Source organism: Dermacentor albipictus, chromosome 9, assembly GCF_038994185.2.
Source record: "Dermacentor albipictus isolate Rhodes 1998 colony chromosome 9, USDA_Dalb.pri_finalv2, whole genome shotgun sequence".
In the NCBI taxonomy this organism is placed as follows: domain Eukaryota; kingdom Metazoa; phylum Arthropoda; class Arachnida; order Ixodida; family Ixodidae; genus Dermacentor; species Dermacentor albipictus.
In genome coordinates this window covers 16,767,971-16,790,050 of record NC_091829.1, presented here as the reverse complement: position 1 = coordinate 16,790,050, position 22,080 = coordinate 16,767,971, and the positions used below count along the sequence as shown (strand labels likewise).

General features: G+C 40.4%; 1 protein-coding gene across 4 annotated transcripts in view; it reads right to left on the bottom strand.

Annotated features, from left to right (window-relative positions):
- Positions 1–22,080, bottom strand: part of LOC135903683 (mutS protein homolog 5-like) — a 29,382-nt gene that overhangs the window by 4,629 nt on the left and 2,673 nt on the right. For 2 of the 4 annotated variants that reach the window (XM_065434015.1, XM_065434018.1), the window contains exons 7-23: positions 21,026–21,061; positions 20,840–20,922; positions 20,394–20,439; positions 19,320–19,458; positions 18,410–18,472; positions 13,519–13,599; positions 13,358–13,414; positions 11,689–11,761; positions 11,498–11,607; positions 8,663–8,728; positions 8,438–8,483; positions 8,314–8,355; positions 7,749–7,845; positions 6,172–6,261; positions 3,280–3,406; positions 2,441–2,590; positions 223–297 (exon numbers count right to left, since the gene is read on the bottom strand). In XM_065434015.1, the coding sequence (XP_065290087.1) occupies positions 223–297; positions 2,441–2,590; positions 3,280–3,406; positions 6,172–6,261; positions 7,749–7,845; positions 8,314–8,355; positions 8,438–8,483; positions 8,663–8,728; positions 11,498–11,607; positions 11,689–11,761; positions 13,358–13,414; positions 13,519–13,599; positions 18,410–18,472; positions 19,320–19,458; positions 20,394–20,439; positions 20,840–20,922; positions 21,026–21,061 (1,381 nt within the window). The remainder of the gene's footprint in view (positions 1–222; positions 298–2,440; positions 2,591–3,279; positions 3,407–6,171; positions 6,262–7,748; positions 7,846–8,313; positions 8,356–8,437; positions 8,484–8,662; positions 8,729–11,497; positions 11,608–11,688; positions 11,762–13,357; positions 13,415–13,518; positions 13,600–18,409; positions 18,473–19,319; positions 19,459–20,393; positions 20,440–20,839; positions 20,923–21,025; positions 21,062–22,080) is intronic. The other 2 variants (XM_065434017.1, XM_065434016.1) reach the window with 2 other exon arrangements.

The following is a 22,080-nucleotide window of genomic DNA, read 5'->3' as shown; positions in this document are numbered from 1 at the left end:
GTAGAAACCAATGGAATGTAATCATAAATAACGAGTTTAGAAATTTTTGGGGATTTGCTTTTGAGGGCCAGTCCACAGAGAACTGTAACATTATTACGGCCGACTATTAGGGAGGCAAAGTCAAGAGCTCAATTGGTTTTTCTCTATTAGTTTTGCCTTTGAGGTTTCATGAATCGTGATACCTGCACTATAATCTATAGTATTGCTTCAAATGCCACTTACCACTTTGGTCCCCTTGCCATATTCATCCATAATGACAAGTGACTTCCCACTTCTTTCTTGGAAGATGTGGGACATCTAAGAGTAATTTGGGCAGCAAAAAAAAAAAAAAGTTTATGCATAAAATTACTCTGAGCCTAAGAGAGCAAACAAGTAAAGTGGGGGAAGGGGTGCACAGTATCATTTATGTTCAGAATAGGAGTAGACAAATGCAGAAGCTAAGGGCTTTCAGATTGCTTCACACTGGTTTCTGTGAACCAAGCTAACGGTAAAGAAAAATTAGAACGTGCACAGTGTGGCGTAATGTAAGGGGCAAATGTTAATATTGCAATTGTACATGTGTACAACTACAATGGTAAGTCAATTGCCACATAACTGAAAAGCACCCTTTGCTGTGCCATATCAGCCTAAATCACGAGATTCAAAAATGTATTAGCAGTGTTCATATCAGGGCATATCAGCAGAATCTGAGACGAAGGTGGTGGAGTGATTCGGATTCTTTACTGTGATGAAGAAGACGCGTCTCGCGTCTTCTTCTTGCTTGAAAAAGGAAGGCATCAGAGATGGCTTAGGCTGCAGATGCCAACTCAAATCTGTATCAGGTAGAAGGTAGTGTGTACATATGCACGAACACACACGTGCAGGCATGTATGCACACACACACACACACGCACGCACACGCACACACACACACACACAGAGAGAGAGAGAGAGAGAGAGAGAGAGAGAGAGAGAGAGAGAGACTTGGTTCGCCAAGTGGTGAGCATAGCGGATAAAGCAGTGAACTTGGCATACGGCTTTCAAATGAACATTGCCTAAACCATTCTGGAGCACATAGTGGCATTCTGGCTGATGAATGTGTTGCCTTTTTCTTCGAACGAAATGCTCCCAAAAGTTTGAGTGGAATTGCAATTTCTACCTACAATACTAAGCCCAGAGAAGTATACAGTAGACTTCCGTCCAATTGACTATGATTAATTAGATATTTTTTTTATTGATTCGATCTTGACCAAAGGTGCCGGCTGCTGCCGGTGCCTTTCTAAGGGCCCAAACTTTCGTTATTTCGATCCTAAAATTGGCCTCCGTCAGAGAATTCGAACATGACCCATCAGCACGCACATGCTTGACCCATATGGTAACCAAAATAGTGACCCATTTAGTTGTAGCGTCTGTCACGGCGGATCTTAGGGGGACAGTGAATGCACTGAACACACGTCATCTCCTGTCAATAAACGTCTATTTTCGGCCTGCCCTGGGAAGCTTTTCAAGCAATAACCATAGCTCACAATGTCTCATCAAGGTATTTACTAGAATCTAACGTGTACCTTTTTTTCTTATCAAACAAATTCGGCCGAGAATTGCCATCGCGGTGCAATCGGACACGAAACCAAAATCCCGTTGAGGCGTTCCTGTGCTTTAGCACTTAACACGCCTGTATTGTGGCTGGCTTTAAACTATCGTGCAGCGAAGGTGATTTAAAGAATCGGATGCATGTCAAATTTCTACTTTTTTTTTGCAAGCTTTATTGTCATTTCTACATTGTGTTTTTACTTTGGACCCATAGAAAGTGGGCTCACGTTTGAGTCAGGGGCATGCTAGAACCAGGCAAATACTGCCAAGTGAATCAGCAGTGCATTTTGGCATTTCTTTCTGCATCGTGTTCAATTTGGCCTGTTGGATCATTCAATCAATTTTGTCGATACCATAAGGATCAAATTAACAGAAGCCGAATGTGCATACATTCAGCCTTAGGAACCCATGTGCCAGATGTCACCACCTTGTTTGGAGCCCACTGCTGGACGAAGGCATCTTTCAGATATCTATTACTATTTACCCAGTCCTATGCCAACTGCAATTATGCTTATCCTAGCAATGATTTTGTTATTTCCTCAAATTCTCTGCTTTGCTAAACCACACTTCCCTTTCCTTGCTCCACAATCTTACAATCCTTCCCCACAAACATGAGACCACCTGTTATCTGCTGTATGAGTTACAAGACCATAACATCTGGTATGTCTGGCGACGATTCCGTACTAGTAGGCATGGTACCAAGGCAGTACCAGACTTGCCTAACAGAAACATTTGTGACTAACCAAATGTGTCACGCAGGTGGGTATTATTTCAAAAACTTTTGACCTGTCTTTAGAACACGTCAACAAGCCCAACAATTTCTTTCACTGAGCTTTCCACCCTGGTTAAAAGCGCTGGCTGCACCATGTACCTGATTGAGTTGCATCCCAAAGGATGACAACCCATGCAGCAGTGACTCCTCCGAGTACATGCAAGTGAGAATGCAATCCACAGCGCCAATCTGTGCGGACTCCGCCGGGACAAAGCTTCCGATGTGAGCCATGTAAACTATCAAAGCAACCTGTGAAAAGATACAGATATCGAAGCCTTATGGACTCTCGTGTACTGAGCACTGTTATACTCCACAAGTCAAGAAGCTCATTAGAGTCATGCAAGCATTCTGTCTGGACTTTGACCTTGACACATAGTAAGCATGATATTTCGAGGGCGCAAAGAAAACATATGATATTTTCTTGCACATAACTTGCACCAAACAAGTGTTCCCCAGGCCTGTACAAACTATACCTAGTAGATAGTCTCTTCATGCAGTGGTCTCACAGTATCTCTTCTTTTTTCTTAAAGACCTCATTTAAATCACAGCCACGACAACAGAATTCGATAAGCGCTGGAAGTTATTTTATCGCCAGTAGTACCATTTGCGGGGCAGTTAAATTTCTCCAAATTTTCGAAGAATTATTTGATCATGATTTGTGGGCTGATATATACATATATACAAGCATGCGTGAGTACATGCGCGCTATATTGGTCACTGCCCTGTGAGACCTCCCCCCCTCTACCACTGAAGGGAGACTTAAAGCCCTGCTGTAGTTGTGAAATGTAGTTTAACCAATGGTCCTCTTGACAACTCAAAGAGATTACTAAAATAAAACAGTATATGCACAACAGTACCAAGGAATGTTCAGCTGGTGAAGCAAGAGAGTATTCATCAGTCCAGCATTTGCTTATCCTCAGGTGAATGCACACACAAACCTGTTTGAGGTAGATGCTCTTCCCACAGTTGTTGGGACCGGTGATGACCTTGATCTTAGAGTGAGGGCCACCACTGGAGAATGTGTTTGGCACAAAGCTGTTGCCTGCACTCTCAACTAGAGGATGCCTGCACGAAATAAAATAGAGTTACAGGGTTGTTATCACGACGAGTGAAAGAAAATGCACTGGCAATAGCCAACCTATATTTATCACAGCGTATTTCAAGCCTCTGCATCACATTGCATTTGACTTGGTGTGTTCCTCTTTCTTTTTTTTTTTGTCCCCAGTACTTTAGGTTTGGTGCTTAGTTCACACTGTGTGTTGGCTTTCGGTGGCCACTTCAAAAGGTGCAATGAGTTCATACTGACACACAAATATTTCTTATTGTTCCCTGGAGACCATTTTTCACCAGCTAACTACTATTATAAAGATATTGCTCAGCGCGAGATGTGCCTACATGCATCGAACTTTCGTGAATGTTGTTGTGGATCCTATAGAGAAAAAAATCTTGTCTAATCAGATTGCATGCACAAAGTGAGTGGGAGAGTACATTCTGTAAAGTATGCGAGTGCCAGCGATAAAACTGGAATGTACACTTAGTTGTGTACAAAATAGCCGACGCATTTGAACCACAGACGATGATCAATGACTGTGTTCATCACTATCATTGTGCTTTGAGTGTAAGCTGTTTTTCTGGGCACAAGTTCGCCTAATAACGAGTTAGATTCGTGACTCAACAATTTGGCACATCCCTGTTCTGCATCGCCACCACACTGTGACAATACACGACGACTCGACGATATTCTCGACGACTTCTCACAGGCACTGTGCTCTGTGCCACCTACGCTGCCAAAGTCTTGGCTAATATTGGCCACCACCATTTGATAGGCTTGTGTGAATATTAATTTCTTGGTTCGAAGCGACGTCGAAGTGAATAGTAATAAGTGTTGAATAATTTCAAAGGGAATAGTTGGAATAGTAGTGGGATTTGCATAAAACCTTGACATAAGAGCAAGATATTAACAAAACTAAAAAAAGAAGCCGGTTCTTTGCTTGCAAAACAGTAAACAGTTTTCATCTCTGTTTTCAAAGTGCCGTTATTACTAGAATAATATTTTAGTGCAGAAATGCAAGTCCGACATTTCTGACAACTCCAGCCACATAGAAAATTTGTTTACAGGTTCTTGCTTACTATTGTGCTTCAGTCTACTTAAAATATAGTGATGGTTGAGGCTACAGGAGCATTTTGTGCTCGCCTGCTGTATGTCATTGCGATTCTGTGATTTGCGACCTTGACTGCACAACAGCGAGTTTATGTTGCGTTGCGCAAATTCAGCTTTATGCTTTCTGTCTGCGTGCGAGTTTAACGAGTTCTCCAAGTGCAAAGACACACATTTTTGTTTAAATTTAACAGTGAAATCCGATTGCGACTCATATGTGAATTTCAACTTGGGGTGTCGTTTTACAGCAGCGTGGCCCCCACCGCTGTGAAACCACCTTCAGGCCAAAGTTCTATGCCATCAGCGTCGCCAGAGAGGTGGGAAACAGAGTAGCTGGCTGAAAATATGACGTTGACAATTTGTGCATCTGAAATTGGGGACTACCTTTACAAAGATTCAGGTGTTGCACGCAGTTATTTCCGTGGGCTATACGCGCATACTTTTTAAATTTTTTTTCGGGTAGTTGTAATTAGAGGTGCAGCTTGTATGTGGAAATATATGCAGATTAATTTGTTTCAATCTTTTCTAAACTTCGAATACTGAAATTCAAGTCAAAGCGAATATCGAATAGCATAATATTCGAATGGATATTCGAAAAGAGAATATTCGCACAAGTTTACTACTTGCCCTTCCAACGCCTTGCAATGCCTAGCAAGATTTTTTTGCTAAGCCTCTACATAGATGCACTTTATTTTCGCTACTTCCTTCAATAATGAATACACTGCAGACAATACATAGTAAGCATATAGCAAGCAGGCTAACACTTTATTTCAAGGTACCAGGTGTAACCGGCTGTGACTTGTGACATATAAATATTTCAAGCACTTCCAGGAAGGTTATTTTTTACCCATTGGGGCATACAGTCAAACCTGATTACAACAAACACTGGTACAGCAAATTATGCTCTATATAAAACAGGCAAAACATCTTAAGCGATATTCAAGCAAAAAAAATGGCTGTGGCTTAGCTAAGGTTAAGCCCAGGATGCGAAGCATACTAGCCTTTATTTTAGTTGTTGAACCACTGTTTAGCCTGGTGAACTGCTGTTGCTTGGCTATATTTGGTTCGGCTAGACGAAGAAACAACTCATGCAGGCGAGTGCACGAGCTGAGACTCGGCTATGTAGCTACGCGGCCGCAAGCGAGCGCGCGAGTTGAGCCTCCGCTTTTGCAGCTGTTATGACGTCATATGGTAGCTACACGGCCGCGCGCGGCGCAGCAAGAAAAAGCGTGGCTGTGCGGCTAGTATGCTTCGCATAAAAAATCCACTAAAACAGAATGAACAACATTAGACCTACTGAAAATTTAGCGTGTCACCCCCGACTACCTTTTTATTTTCCTGCATGTGGTTTTTTTTTAAAGATGACTTGTTCCATGCATGCAGTCGAGCATGCTTGTCAGCATGTTCGGATGGAATCTGCTAACATGCAATACGACACAGCCCGATAAAAAGGTAGACCCTATCGGAGTTGCTGCGTTACATATGCTGTTGTGAGAGATAGGTCACCCCGCGGTATTTCAGCACTGTCACGTGGCTTTGCTTCATTCATGTGCAATGGGCTCCTTATAAAAGCTCGTTATATCAGAGTTCAGACAGATCCAAATTACTTGATATATCAAACTACCCTAGTGCATGAACCTGTTCATTATAACAGAGTTTGACTATATCTTACCTTCCGTTATTGATGATAATGGCAGTTTCGCTGTTGAGGATGGGCCGCACATAGTTGTGCTCACGTGCGACGAGGGCAAGACAGAGCAGTCTGAAATTTTGAAGGGTGATGACTGCTGAGTTTAACATTTTAAAGCTATGCCTAGGCTACCAGAAAATCTTAAGTAAAGGGCTCCAAATTATTTTTAAGTACCACATGTTCTCCAATGTGCACCTATATCACAGCACACCATCTGCATGCTGGCCCCAACAGAATGTGGCTGCCATGAGAAAGAATTGCTGCAACATTGCAAACTGAAAAGCTGAATTCCCCCGGCCACTGCACAAATATTGAAATGCTAACTTTAAAAAAAACATCCAGAGTGCTGCGTAAGCAGCATGTACCGTATTTGTTACTTCAAATGTACATCAGTCAAGAAATATTTACATGGCAGGCATCTTAATAGGTCTTGCTACATTCATATAAGGTTTGACCAAACAGAGGAGGCACAATCAGAATTTCAGAAGGTGGCTGATAAGGTTTTGCAGTGATGCGATCACAGTGCATTTGAGCATGCTCGTTATGTTAGCAAGCTACGGTAAAAATAACTGAAAACTATACTTTGCAACTCAGTGGGGAAAGCATGTTTTACCAAAACTCCCAAGTGTGGCACAAACGCTTCCAAGTGAACTCAGTGGAACATGGTACAGCCATTGCACGTATTGCACAGTCATCACAAGTCATTTGAATTTAATGCTTGCCACCTTTGTAAATAACAAGTATGGTTACACAACTTTGTTAACAAATTCTTAAACAGTCATATCTGAATTCCTCAATGGCTCTGACATTTTTTTGTCTGCTTAAGGTAGCATCAACCGTGGCACTTATTTGCTCAGGAAATCACTGTATTTTCTCTATTCAAAAATGAAACTGAATATAAAAGTGACAAGCTATCATTGACGCTAAAATTTCTATAATCCAATCCAATCCACATGTCCCTACAGCTGTGTGAGCAGCAGTAGATCTGTGCCTGCATGAGTTTATTAGGACATAATATATTCCAGAATATCTACATAGGCTGCCATGGTGCGCAGGGCATTTAAAAATATAGTACTTTAAAAGTCACAGATAGCAACAAAGATGTCAGCATTTGGACAGTTGACAGTGATAAGCAATCCTTTGACAGCGATGATAAGTAATGCCCAGTCTACTGTTGCTCAGATACAATAAATTTTCTTTTTTTAACAGTACAAACAAAATTACCTAACCCTCATTCTCACCGTGAAACTGTCAAGTGAATAATCAAGGGAATTGCATTTATAATGAAGTACGAAAATCGAGATGCTTGTTACAGTCAAGGACATTAAAATTTTTTAATATCTGGCCGAAAAAAATTTGGGTGCATGTTTCAATAAAGGGCACGTCAGAATCGAGTACTTGAAACAAATAAAAACTCCATTCGAATGAAGCAGCTTTGAAATAAATAGTGTATGGTACTTTGAAAACATAGTGGACAAAACAAAATTTTGAGACTTGCATGAAATAACTGCAGTACAGCGTGGTTGCTGCAAAACAAGCGAAAGCAAATGGCAACATACGCATCGAGTTCCCCACAGACGGAGACAGCCTCCAGGAATGACTCTGCAACCTCGAGGATCATGTTCTGAACTTTGTGCATGATCTCTGTTTCCCTATCTGTGCAGTGACCAGATAAGGATAGCCATTAGAGAACATTTTAATTGATAAGGCTAGCCATTAGAAAACATTTTAATTGACCTTACAATGTTCTGTCACAATATACTGCTACCATGCATGCGTGAAAATAATCTTTGCACAGTTTGCAGATAGGTGAAAAAAAAAAAAAAAACTCACTTAAATGAAGGTGATTGTCTTGTTTCTTGAGTTTGTTTTGAGTTAACTTGAGTTGTTTTATAGCAATCGTAACTGTATTTCAATTCCCTTTATTGAACTACATAATAAAACAGCAGGTTAAATTGAGTGCTACCATAGTCTGAAGTATTGCAGTTATCACATAAGTATAAAGCATCATAACTTGAAATAACCTTGGCTGGCAATTTGTTGAAGTGCTATCTATCAAGTTAGCGCCAAGGCAATAATCATTTTAAAGACACAGTGCACTATAATGAACTACCAGACACATACCAATTATCTCATAAAGAGTATCACCCAAGAGCCCATCCAGAGCTGCAAATAAATAATTGGTAGTGTAGGCAACGCACACAAAGGAGGATTTCTAGGCACGGAAAAGCAAACAATTCCAACTCACTCTTCATTGTTCCTGTCTTAAAATAACTTTTGTTGTCACACGAAAACTGCAATGAAGTGAGAGAAGTGAATGCATACGTCTCCTTATTGCCTTGAAAGTAGTGCTTTAAAAGCGCACAGCATAGCACGAGACCATACTGCATAGTGTATCAAGTAAGTTACAATTATTAGCTAAAGTAAAAAAGCAAGGCAACATCAGCTGCAATGATGTGTTGCATTCGCATACCATGAACTGGAGATTAGGCTCATGAGTTCCTGGTGCACCTTGGGCAATAGTGAGCAGATAGCCAATCTAAATTAAAGGAGAGGGAGATTGTTTAATGTGACGAAGAGCATGCTCTGGATCAAATTAACACTGTTGGCTTCATTACACAAGCTTGAGGTGAACACTGCAGACTGCACATGTTTGTGGAGGAAGGCGGATAATGTGGAAAGTTGGACTGAATGCAGAAAGACACTCAAGCAAAACATCAACAATAATAAATTTAACACTAAACAGACATTCAGGGGGTTGCAGACTCATGTCTGACATTGAGATAACGGCAGCAGTAGATGGCATTTGCATTAGGTGGCATTAGAACGTGAACTAAATAACAAGGCTTATCATAGCATGCCCTTAATATTATTTCACATTAGCACATCACTGCTGTGTGCCAACAGTATCTGTACACTACACAGTGACAACTGTATTTTTCCATATTCAGCCAAGTGCCTTGGTAGAATTACAGTACACAGAAATACTACATGAACACAAAATAGTAACATAAGCGGTGGTTACTAAGCAAGAAAAAAGGTCACTGCAATAAAACCGACAGAAAATCAATAACATCAGCATCACAGAAACCACACTGATAGCCAAACTCATGAACTGCAGGAACTAGACTCGTATTTCAGTCATAAATTGTTTTATGGGGGAAGAAAGGCTTATTCTGCACTTATATTCCCGCATATTATGCTCCATACCATTGCAGTTTATTACCCACAGCCCTCGTGCCTGGAATTCATTAAAAAATGTGCAGTAATACTCTGTACAAAATGATATGAAACAAAATGTGACTAAAAAGTGCTTATCAGGAAAAGAACTACTATAGGTTATGCACAAGTGTTTCTGCACAGTACCCACGCAATGCCATATTCATTAGTCAAAATTCAGCCTCACTGGCCCAAATCCGAACTTGTAACACTAGCTCCACAGGGAACTCTGCAACTTGGGATGGCAGGAGCTAGAGGTTTTACTATGTTCTGATGCAACTGTACTCTGAAACCACTGTCCATTATCTGACTCGCTCAAAGAAAAAAAAAAAAAAAGAAAAAAAGAGGAAAATCTTGCAAAACTTGTGGAAGCTACAAAGCTTACAGACAGCCTCTAGAGTACAAGAGATGCGGAATGTTTTGGCAGCACTTATACATTGCAGAGTTCTTTTCAAATTACCGAAAGGCATTGAAATATCATTTGATGCATCTCGCACTGTAACACGCCTCCAGTGAGGTCCTACATTTACCAAACAATTTTGCCAGCATGGAACGTAACCAATCGTTGGGCATTGTGCCAGTGAAATCCAAATGTATGCAATGTAGGTGGTGAACTGCGCAACACTAAAGAAAGCCACATAGTTAATTTTGTCACACCCACTACTTGCTGACTTTAGCCAATCAATGGGTACTAAAAGTGATACCCTCAATATTGATAGTTCGGGAATACAGCCCTAAAGCACACAGTCTGGTTGCAGATAAGTGCATCATAGAGTAACACACTTCATTTGTTAAAAGGCCAACGGCAACAAAATTTTACTTTGACTAAATGAGTTCAAAGTGAGCAGTATATTCTATTGAAGCAATGTTCGCAAAGCTGCAGGGTTGGTAATTGCCCAATTTTCTTATTAACAGTCTTCAAATGGCATCTAACCAGATTACACAAGCACTTGGTGTTTAGTGTATATGACGCAAATCTCAGACAGTTGCCTCTGAGGTTTTTAGCACAGCAAAAACGTTGCCTCATCTAAGAGGTCATGCCCAGGCACCCACACTGGATGTCATCATTCCAGGTTCTGAGCCATTTACAGCAACCAGCAACGGCAGCATATTATTATAATTTTTCTTAAAATTTTTTTGCCTGTTAAGATATCAAAAATGTCTACCATTGCAAGATCCCTGTGACACATCCACATGTATTTCAAAAACAAAATTTTCATGCAGTCTGCTCTAAAGATTTACGCTATACGAGTCTAGGCTATTTAAGCGATCCGAAATTTCATAGCAGTTTGGCAGCAAGACAGCACAGAGGCTCAAAATGCATCCTCTGTTGGAAGCAAATGTCACAGTTTTGTCCCAAAGGTGAAGCACTGATAGCCTTACCAAGTACTAGACAACTACGTGAAATAAGGTTTGTAGTTTTATCAGCACTATAAACTGCAGTAAAGATTTACTTACTAATTAAATAAACAAAGCAGGGTGTGATGCACACACAGGCAAACATGAACAGATCTCACTCGATGACTGCAAACACTCGCTGCCGCAACACTGGCATGAAGAGTGCCAGCCTCGGGCAGCAATCAATCACTTCAGGCAGCCTCTTGCTCCAATGCGTGTCAGACACTTGATGTTATGCTACCTCCAAATTCAGCACTAGGTGCACGAGAAGACAGCGCACATGAGGCGACCAGTCATCTCGGCTCGCCTAACCTTTCCACCCGCTGCAGATTACCTCCAAGATAGAGCGCACGACCCATGTATGCACTCCACCCCACAACCAGCCATGCGCAGCCACGGCCAGGGCAGAGGTGAAGGCGCGCGCTCACCCCCGCACCCTAGCATGCATTTGATCACGTAACCTCCAGCACTGGGCATTCGGGAGGACAGCACACATTAAGCCACCATCCTCCTCGGCTCACCCTCGTGCGCTTTCACCTCACACCCACAGCAAACAATGCGCGAGGCATGACCTTATCACACTTGGACTTTACATGGAACCTCACGCCTACGGCGGAAATTCGCTTGGAATGTACATATAACTGCTATCGAAATAAAACAAAAAAGCCAGATGCCCATTAAAACCCAGTACCTGCGGCAGGTAAACAACCTGGCAATCTGTGATCTCGGGGTCCAATTTCTCCAGCTCTCCATAAGCAATGCGAGTCAACAGGTCAGGAAGGCCATTGTAGACACGTTTCTCTGAAAGATACAGGGGCTTCAACAAAGTGCACTATTAAAGTCTGCAAGCATTGCACCCCTTAATAGAAACATCACACTTACTCTCGTCAAGTGTGCTGTCAATGCCTCTGTTGACAACAAACCGCTCTGCGGCCTGGGACTCTGCAAAGTCAAGCTGGGGTGAAACAAAAAGAAGGCCAGTTGAATTTTGATGCCACTAACATGGAATCATGCAGCATCACCCACCATTGACAGTGCTGGTTACTGTTATATGAAACATCAATTACTTTTGCCATAAATTTTGAAGACACTACTCAAGACAGGCTAAGCACAGGATTTTCACTGAATGAATACAACTAATGAATAGAACATAATACTACTTGGCTTGAATTCTGATATTGTGACATATGCTCAAAAGTAACTAATTACAGAGTTAATTAGTTCAGTTTTGTTAATTAGCTAACACCCCTATGCATTTTGCCTTGCAAGTAGTGTCTGCTGTATGAAGTAATTCAGCTGATGTGACCAAACTGTGACATCTACCACAGGAGATCTTTAATAAGTCTATTTTCCATAAAGTAGATAACCAGGTACAATGCACAAATTGCACCTTCACTTGTGCCAAACTGAACATCCAAAAATTCATCGAAAATGTTTCACTTCAGCTGGATTACTTCTTCGGCAAGACATTGTGCTTATGCGGGTATGTTTTTATGTTTTCAGAGACCTATTTATTTGTCACATAACACCATAGCCACTAAACAACCTCGCTGGGTGCTTTGCTGCCTGTAGAAAGCCAGTAACACAAATGCAGGTGAACCTGGAAGTGCACTCACATAGTCTAGTCGTTTTCGTTTTCGACATTTTAATTTATGCTCATAGTAAATGTGATTTTTCATGTATTTAGAATCAAGTGTTTAAAATGTTGCACTTTTACCAGTAATACAACAGGGTGACACGAGAACTGGCACAATATTATGTAGAGTAAGCCTTGCAATGTTTCGTGCTCACAATTTCCTTTTGAAAGAAGAATACTTTATCCAGATACAACTCTAGTTCGAGTTGGACTGGCACTCTCCGGTGGTGAAGTGGAGAATATAGATTTTTCTTAATTCTATCCTGCCTCTCACTTCATACCACTGGCTTTGTTTCGATTCTTTAGCCTTGGTGCTGGTTTACAGATAAACTGCAAGACACGGCGTCAGCCAATCATAGCGTGACAATCAGTCACAGAGTCTGGCAGCTCAAGTGCTTTAAGCTCAGTATTCTTCTGTGCCATATCATCAGCAGTAGCTGAAAGGTAAAAATCTTAGATCGCCAACTTGCATTCCCCGAGTTTGAAATCTTGCAGGGCACTGGGATTATTTTCTTGGTTTTTAAATTCCTTGCAAAGCACTTTGAGGTTCCTGCAACATACACCGGCAAGCACTGACAACTAAGGCAAGCATCAAGATGACTAGAAGAGCGAGCCCATCATAGCTATTGCTGTAGAAAGCACAGCGCAACTGGATGATGCTGTCCATGTGCCTAAATTACCGGGTTTTGCATGCCAGAACTGCAATCTGATAATGACGATGAGCAAAACGAGAACAAGGTGAAAGCAGGAGCCTGCTTTTCATCTTGTTCTCGTTTTGCTCATCATCTTAAATTTCCATCTCCTGCCTGCCCTGTGTTTAATGTGATAATGAGGCACACTGTACTGGGGGAATGGATCACAGCTCATGCTTTGCTTTAGCCAAGTATGCCAATGACAGTGAACTTGGCAACTTACTGTTTTCTTAATGAGGGCAGTGATCCTGAGAAGGTCCTCAACTTGCAGAGATGTCATCTGCACAGAAAATGATGCAACACAACAATAAAACAAGGGCCCTGCCGTCTCCACAAGACTAAAGTGACACAGTAGTGGTGGCAGGCCAGCAGCAACGCACCCACCTTCACAAGTATGTCAATGCTGCTTTCAGACGAAAGGCTGGAGTGGCAAATGCCGATGAGGGCAACGACATTTACAAAAGTCTGCGACAGAAAAGAAAGAAAAGATGTTTTCTATCGTTACAGAGGCTGCTTGATGTTATGTTATTCGAAGTTTATTATTAACATTCTTATGAAAGTCGAAGAGATCTAACCTTGTTTGAAGGTTCAAGAAAATAATTTTTTGAAATATTACCACTTGGTATATAGCAACATGTCCAATCACAACAAGAATGCATAAAATTACAAACATGATTAACACAGAAAAATAATATTTCACAAATGCAAGTGTACATGAGAATTTAACTCTTTTGTAACAGCGCCTATAAAAATCGATCAATTTGATCCTAGTATTTCTACGCGTTGTTATACATTTCTGTTGGAATTCTTCTACTAGCAACACAATGCAACCTCTCAAATGATGACTCAACTTTAGCTATTTGTCAGATTTTACAATTTTGGTAGATTGGGGAGTCCATAAAACTTAGACTGGAGGTACCGCCGAGATTAGCCTCCAGTGCTCCTAGCACTCCTTCAATAAAACGACACAAAATTGGCACTATGGTCGACTTGGCAACATAATTTTTAAATGACAGCAGCAGTGAAGACACAGAAGCTTCTCTCAGGTTGACGATCTTCTGATCCTACATTTAGGCTGTTTTAATGATGTTTCATACAATGGTAATGCTCATGAGTGCATGTTATTTTGATAATTGTGTTTGACTAATATAAAATGCAACTTTATGTTATTCCCCGTGGGCTGCTTTTATCCATCAGAGCTTCAACAATGCGTGCTCAAATTACTGTGAGCAATCTTTCCCGTCATGTGGAGCTTTCATTCACACAAAAGAATGCAGTCGATTTCAGACCAACCTTCAACTGAAGCTTCACTGGCTATCTAAGCTCTTATTAATCATTACTGCTCACTACTAAGCATCTTTAGGCATTTGTAATCAATTGTGGTCATTACAAGCTCTTGTTAGACAAGTTGATCATATCATAGTCATCAGTAGTCGTTACAAGTCATTTCAGTGATGATTAGTAATTACTGCTCATTACTAAGAAGCTTTAGTTATTTCTAATCAATTGTAGTCGTTACAATTTGTTGTCAAACATATTAGTCATATTGTAGTCCTTACAAGTCATTATTAATCATTACTAAGCATTTTTAGTCATTTCTAACGAATTGTAGTCATTACAAGTTGTCGTTAGACATATTGGTCATTTCATAATTATTACTAGTCATTACAAGTCATTTCAGTCATTATTGCTCACTAGTAAGCATCTTTAGTCATTTGTAATCAATTGTGGTCATTACAAGCTTTTGTTAGACATATTGGTCATTGCAAGTCATTACTACTCATTACTAGACACTTCTAGTCATTTCTAATCAATTGTGGTCATTACAAGCCATCATAGACATATTGGTCATTTTGAAGTCATTAGTGGTCATTACATGCCATTAGTAGTAATTACTAGTCATTAACCTTTACCAATCTATATCATAACGTTACCATTCACTGTCACTACCAATAATTTTTCATTCTTTAATCTGTCTTCATATGGCGTGACGACACTTAGGCGGACACTCCGGCAGTCAGGTCTGCTGACGCACACTTCACCATGAGCCTAAAAAGGCATTCGCCTTAATAAGATGATAAAACATAAAAGCACTGAAAATAAGCACAATTTTCATGGCAACGAAAGGGTCATGAGAGTCCTTAAAAATAGGTTAAATTTGCTTCCAAGTTTGATGATCAGCTACAAAGTTCCAGATGAGAGCACTGGCAAGTTCTAACTATATTCTGTTGGATGTATTTCTGGCCCAAGGAAAATTAAAACATGTATTGCACGCAGCGCAAATATATTGAAGTGTAATGGATCATTGTGCACCATTGTTGAATGCATCAGTTGAGCTATTTCTAATACATATGCGTCAAGTCCGATGGAAGCAGGTGAATATACTAAAATAAAGATCTGCGGCATTTTGCTGTTGTGTTTAACATTTTGAAGCTGCACATTTGGCTATGGGGAATGGCATAGCCACAGATTAATTTTGGCCACCTGTTGTTCTTCAAAAATGTACTGACATATTTTTGACTCTTCACTCTTTTGCATTAAAGGAAGGTCCGGGACCTCTACACCCCAGAAAAAATACTGGCAAGTCTCAAGCACCCTAAATAATTTGATGTAACAGCTTTTCTACAGCCACACTTTCAGTTTCATTTCTACTGTAGCGTGACATCATGACGCAGAAAGTGGTCACGGGGGGAGACGGATATTGTGACATTTTGACACTCGCTGGGTCATCCCCTATGCTGATACGTTCTGTATCACGAGTACCAGCATAGGAGGCAACTGAGCGAGCCAAAGTGAGTGTTAAAACATCACAATGTCCTGTTTCAACATGACCACCACCTGCATCATGACGTCACGACACAGTAGAAATTAAACTAAAAATGGCTGTAGAAAAGCTATTATAATAAATTATTTAGGGTGCTCTGAGGTTTGCAAGTATTTTTTTCTGGGTTTTAGAAGTTTGGGATCTTCACCTAAGAGGAAGGTTTAGCTTGAGGGCACCTATCTAAATACATGAAAATGCAGAAATTGTTTTTTTTTTCAGCAACCACTGCCCCGAATATGATGTCGTTTGTTGCATCTAAAAGAAAATGTTCACTCTAGTATCCGTTAGAAGTGAATTTTTTGCTTAGACTAACAGTTCTTTACAAAAATTCTTGAATACAGCAATATTTCGAGAAACGTAACTATGAAGTTCCCAACTCTAACTCAGAATTGAAACACAATGTTACAATTCTGCAAACTGCACATAATACATTTAAAGCTGGAAAAATTGATATATTATACACTGCTCTGGAATATACTAATTTGCGAGTAGGACTTCTGCAAAACCACTTTAAACTTCACAACAAATTCACATAAGCTACAAGTTCATATATTAAATTTGCCTGTTTTATATGTTCAAACAGGTGCAGTTTACAGAAATGCAATATTTGTTTCTAATGCTGAGTTACGGATTTGTAATCATGCTTCTATTTTTTTCAAACTTACGAATTTTGAGCAATTCATTTTTTAATTCGAAACCCTAAATCAAAGTTGTGCTGGCTACAGTCACTAGAATTTAACCTTCTCTCTCAAATGCAACAAATGTAGTTTAGATTGGTCCAGTGGCTGTCTCATAAAAACATTTGTGCATTTTACATGTATTTGAATAAGCAGCATCAGAGTTAGGTTTGGGCCTAACACCGATGGGTGCAGCTCCAATAAAAGGAAGCTAAAGGTAAAATTAAAAGAACTATGTGGTCCTCATTTTCGCCTAGCACAATCCTACCTAAATGAAACTGAGAGTTACATTCTATTCGGTAGTTTATACAGTGCCCAAAGGAATAACCCCTGCAGACTATATTTAGTCATCTTTTTTTTGTTGTTGTTGTTTCTGAGTGACATTATAATTTGCAGAATTAATGTGAAATAAACACATCACGCAGCCAATGAATACATACGGAAATATGGCCATCAACATGGCTGTACAGGAATGCTGCAGTAAGGTACCCCACTTAGGTGTCCTTTGAATGCAAAATTTACAGAAAAATCTGTAGAGGTGTGCAATTTTCGAAACTTTTGAATATAGAATCAGATAGTATCCCATTTGACTCGGTCTCTGAATTGAGTAGTCACTTTTCGTAAGTTCGAATATTTTTGGAATACTTTTTGTAAATTTGAGACTGTAACTACTCAGATAAACATAAATTTGGAGCAAGAGTATGGCACAATATCACCGCGCAGATATAAAAAATGACATCAAACATGAGACATGAGTGTAGACATAAAACCTGAGAACCTGCATAGTGGAGCAGGCTATGTCACTTAGGCAGCCATACTTTACAGTTTGTACAGGGATCATTCGCACTTTCTGAAGAACCCTGTGCATGCGGAGAAACTACTTGTTCAGTTCTAATGATCGATTTGAGCTTTTTATTAACAACGCTTCACATCACACACAGTCACACTATGTAATGACAGGAACTTGCTTGTTTGGAACATTGTTTTCATTTGTGATAATGGCTGCTCATCCGAAAACTATTCGAAAAGTATTCCACATTTGACTGATTCACTTCTTGTGCTATTCGACTTGTATTCGATTCGGTTTCAAAATCACTATTCGCACACCCCTAAAAGTTTGTCCCCGTCCAAAAGCATTCTACTAGCCAAGGGGGAATGTAACAATATTTCCCTACAAGAAACTTCCTCTAGATTGCACATTTCTGCGGAACTTATTTGAGCAAGGCATCAAGAACAAGCATTTTGCCAAACACACAAGTATTGGTGGCAAATATGGCTAATCCATGCTTATATATGTGGCTGGTACCATATGTCAGCATGCCATGTGAGACACCCAAGTTGTTTCCCTAAAACGAGACTGCCTTTATTACCAACTGTGTGATCTTCCTCATTGTGAATGGGACCATTTTCTACATACAAAGTCTCTGGATGCTTCTTATTTAACCATTTACCAAAAAATTGTCATGTCATCACGCACACATCTGCTTTGAGAGAAGGATTGTTTTACACTGCACTTTCATGAGCAGTGCAGGGGGGGGGGGGGGGGGGGGGCGTGAAGACGGCAGCAATACACGAACACAGTCCTGTTGGTTCCTCTAGTGTTTGCCTGCAATGCGTTATTCGTTTAAACCAAAATGCATTACTCAGCAAATCCAATTTGTAACATCTTCCAAGCACTACTCCCACGACATTTGAGGTCACTCTCATGCATGCGTACCACCCAGTATTGCCAAAATGGGTAACCATTTTAACAGAGTGCATTATAGATTCACACCTTGTAGAATGCCTTCCATTCATTGACAGTGGCAGCTGCTTTGCTCATTCGCATGAGAATCCCCTACCGAAAGAAACGAAAGAAAACAGTGTTAATATTATTTTTGCAGTAAGCTCTGTTCTGCAAAAACAAAGACCTAGACATTTGAAGGTTGTAATCGTGGAGCACTAACAGTGTTTGACCATTTAGGAAGCAGGTTGAACAAATACACTGACTAGACTGTTCGAACAAACAGCGCTGACATTCAAGCTTACTGAGAGAATGTATACAAGTTTGCCACAAAAAGATTGCTGGAAGAGCTTGAACCCATGCCCTCAAGTAACAGAAGCATTTTTGCATAATGTTCTTTATCACTGTGAATCTTGTGTACTCGAATGTGATACTCGAACAGCATGGCAGCCGGTGATTCTTGCACCACCGGTGAGCGCTGGGTGATCACCGAGGGGGCCCAATTGCATCATAATGCACCAAAATGACTCATTTTCATGCAACACAAAAGTGCACAACCTCAACGTCCCCAGCATCCAACGGTGGCACAAAAAAGCTCTGGCCACCATGCTGCCTGGGTATCGCATTTCAATCACTGAGCCCTGTACTCATATTATACCTTGAATTGTGACTTGTGTTTTCCAGTCTTGGTGACTGGATATATTTTCGTCCCATTTGCATCTTTCTGATCATAATAATCTTCAGCTGGCAGACAGCACTTTGCCTGTGACCCCCCAATCTGTCTCTGTCCTCACTGTTTCTTTCCATAAATTCAGTACTGTTGGAACTGTTGTGGGATCATACAAGTGCACGGTAATTTCTTGCAATTTGTGTTTTCTGCGTATAGTCTTGCCCCCGAGAAAACAGAAAGTTACTCACTACTGCATGCAGCATGTACAGTAGTTAACTGAAGCAGACATACCGACACATCCTTGACGTTCGCCAAGCACTCTCGCAAGCTGCTGACAATGGGTTGGTTGTGTGGAACAGTGAAATAGGCGACAGTAGCCTGCCGTGACTGGAGTACGCTTAGATCTCTTGTGGGTCGGCAGAAGAGCTTCCTGGTGGCCAATACAAGCAACAAAGGTTACTGTATTCCACCAAGCCAGGAGCCTCTAGGAAGTCATTCCAGCCCACTCCAGCACACAAAACCTGATTTTTATTTTATTAATGAAAGCAAAGCTTAACAATCACAACCTCACAGCTGTTGAAATGAAGAACCCACACTTTGGTTCTCATGTCTTTCAGGTGGCAGAGTATATAGATGGTGCTATCAGAAGCTAATGCGACTTGTAATATAAATGCATCTTTATACTAAAATATGTTTCTGGAAGAGATGTGCACACTTTTGTTACGTCTATACATCAGATATATGAAGTTTGTCTCGCTTAATAACTAAAGACTGCTCTGAGAAACAAAGCATGGTAGAGCAGACAGTGCATGGAAGAAATGTAAAAGATCAGTACAAACTATGCCTGACAACATTGCTACAGCTCTTGCTAAAAGTTAAAATTAGTGCCACCCTATCCAAAATGTAGTGGCACCTCAATGATAATCTCAGCTAGGCACCTTTTTTTTTGTCATCTTATATCCCATGGAATGACGAATTCGTCATTTTGCAACTTCAAGCAATTACTATTTTTCTGCACTGAAGTATTGTGAAAGCTCAACAATCAGGATGGCCGTACCCTTGACCAAAGCAGCGATGCCCTAATGCGCAACTAGCTTGATTGATTCACTAAGATGCAACAATTTTCCTAGTTTGCAATAATCCAGTAATAGACGGTGCTTAGTGTAGCTGTGCTAGTATGCACCAACCCTATACAAGTAGCTCATCCAACTACTTTCAGGTTCTGCTGTAATTCTTTAACATTGCTTTTAGTATAGATTAAGATGCTTTTGGCACTTCCTTGCTTTGTCATATCTTCTCATAAAAGCTTTCAGCTAGCTAGCTGGACAAACAGCATGACAAAACAATTCCCAGTAAACTCCTTACCTCAGCTCCCTTTGTCCAACCTTTGACCTGCAGTGGTTGAACAGCCCTAAGAAAAAAAAAAAGCAAGCTAAAGTGACAGTGCTCTCGAATGCCCAGTGTGGAACTTTTTCCAAGAATAGAGCTTCCATAAGCGAGATAAAATTACATATGTGAGCTCCCACGATGACTGTAATATTATAGGCAATTATTATTCCAAAAATAGTAATCTTATTGCACTGCAGCACGAAATAAAATGCAGTTCATCGAAATTATAAATAGATTTTGGTACAAAACTGCTTCCTCATGCAGTATCCTCACGACACATTGCCCATCACTACTGTACTGCAGAAGTGAGACTTCTGTTACCGCAGTACATGCATTGCCTATCAAGTACACAACAGAGTGTTGTAGTCATAAGTGTCCCTTTAAGCAATACCATGATGATCACGAGTACTATAGTGCCTCACCAAACAAGGAAAGACCTTCCTTGCCAGCAATGCCAAACTTGTAGACAGAAGGATGCCACTCCTCCTTGAATATCTGCAGGCAGCTGTTGGTTGTAAGAAAAATGAGAGGCACAGTTGCCAGTGAAACAAATCGAAGAGTGCGGCACTTGAATTAAGGCTAACTAGTCATAAACTGTTTCACCTTACCTGAGTGTTGTTTGGCTGATGCGAATGCGATCTTTCCTAAAAGAAAATTTTGTACTGAGAAACTCTTGAGATTTATTTATTTATTTTCAATACTGGCAGTCTCTTTCCAAGACCATAGCAGGTAGGCGTACAGATTGTACACGCAAGTATAATAATGCATCAGCACCACACAGCAAAACAGAAAGAGGAATCTTATGCAATGACAATCACAAACGTATAAGAGCTAAAGTTAGACACAATAAATTTCCTTAATGATAATTAGGAATGAATGCCAAGCTGAAATATTATGAACAACACACTTGTAACACTAATAACTTATACACACTTAAAATAGAAATCATATACAAAGCAGATGTTTTTAACCTCAGATAACACAAAATAACCAACAGCAAAAGATAGCAGAAATTATACGTGAAATGGAGTGGTACACAGGCAGATAACAGCTAGCCTGAAAACACTGTTGCGAGCACTCAGCCAGTAATATGCTTCCAATGATAGCAAAATGCCTCTGAGGATGAGAGCATTATTGCATTAACAGATGATATTTTCTATTTTTGAGGCAATGTTCGATAATGAAATGACATTAGTAATCGAGGGATCTAAACAATTCTATTCTCTGACAGCAAATGGAATAAAGGAGTGCTTGAAAGTGTCATTGTGGTAACAGTACTCTTTCAGTGTGTACGAATGTTTGTGCCGGGTTACGCAGGATCCTGATGGATGGATGTACAATCATGTGTCAATTTTATAATAGTTGTGAAGAAGCTGAAAAAGAAATTTCAGGCACGCTTGTTTTGCTCTGATCGCCAGTGTCTGGAGGCCAGAGCTTGTTAACATATTTGTGGGAGAATCAGTGTGCTTATATTTGTTGCGGATGAATCTTGCAGCCTTCCTGTGTACATTTTCTAGTTTTTTAATGTTGGTGACTGTATAAGGAAACCATATTGTGTTAGCGTATTCTAATACCAGTCTAACATAGGCAGCATAGGCTAAAGGTTCGGAAGATTGAGGGGCCAGCCAGAGGCATCTGCAAAGACAAAACAGCTTGCGCAGAG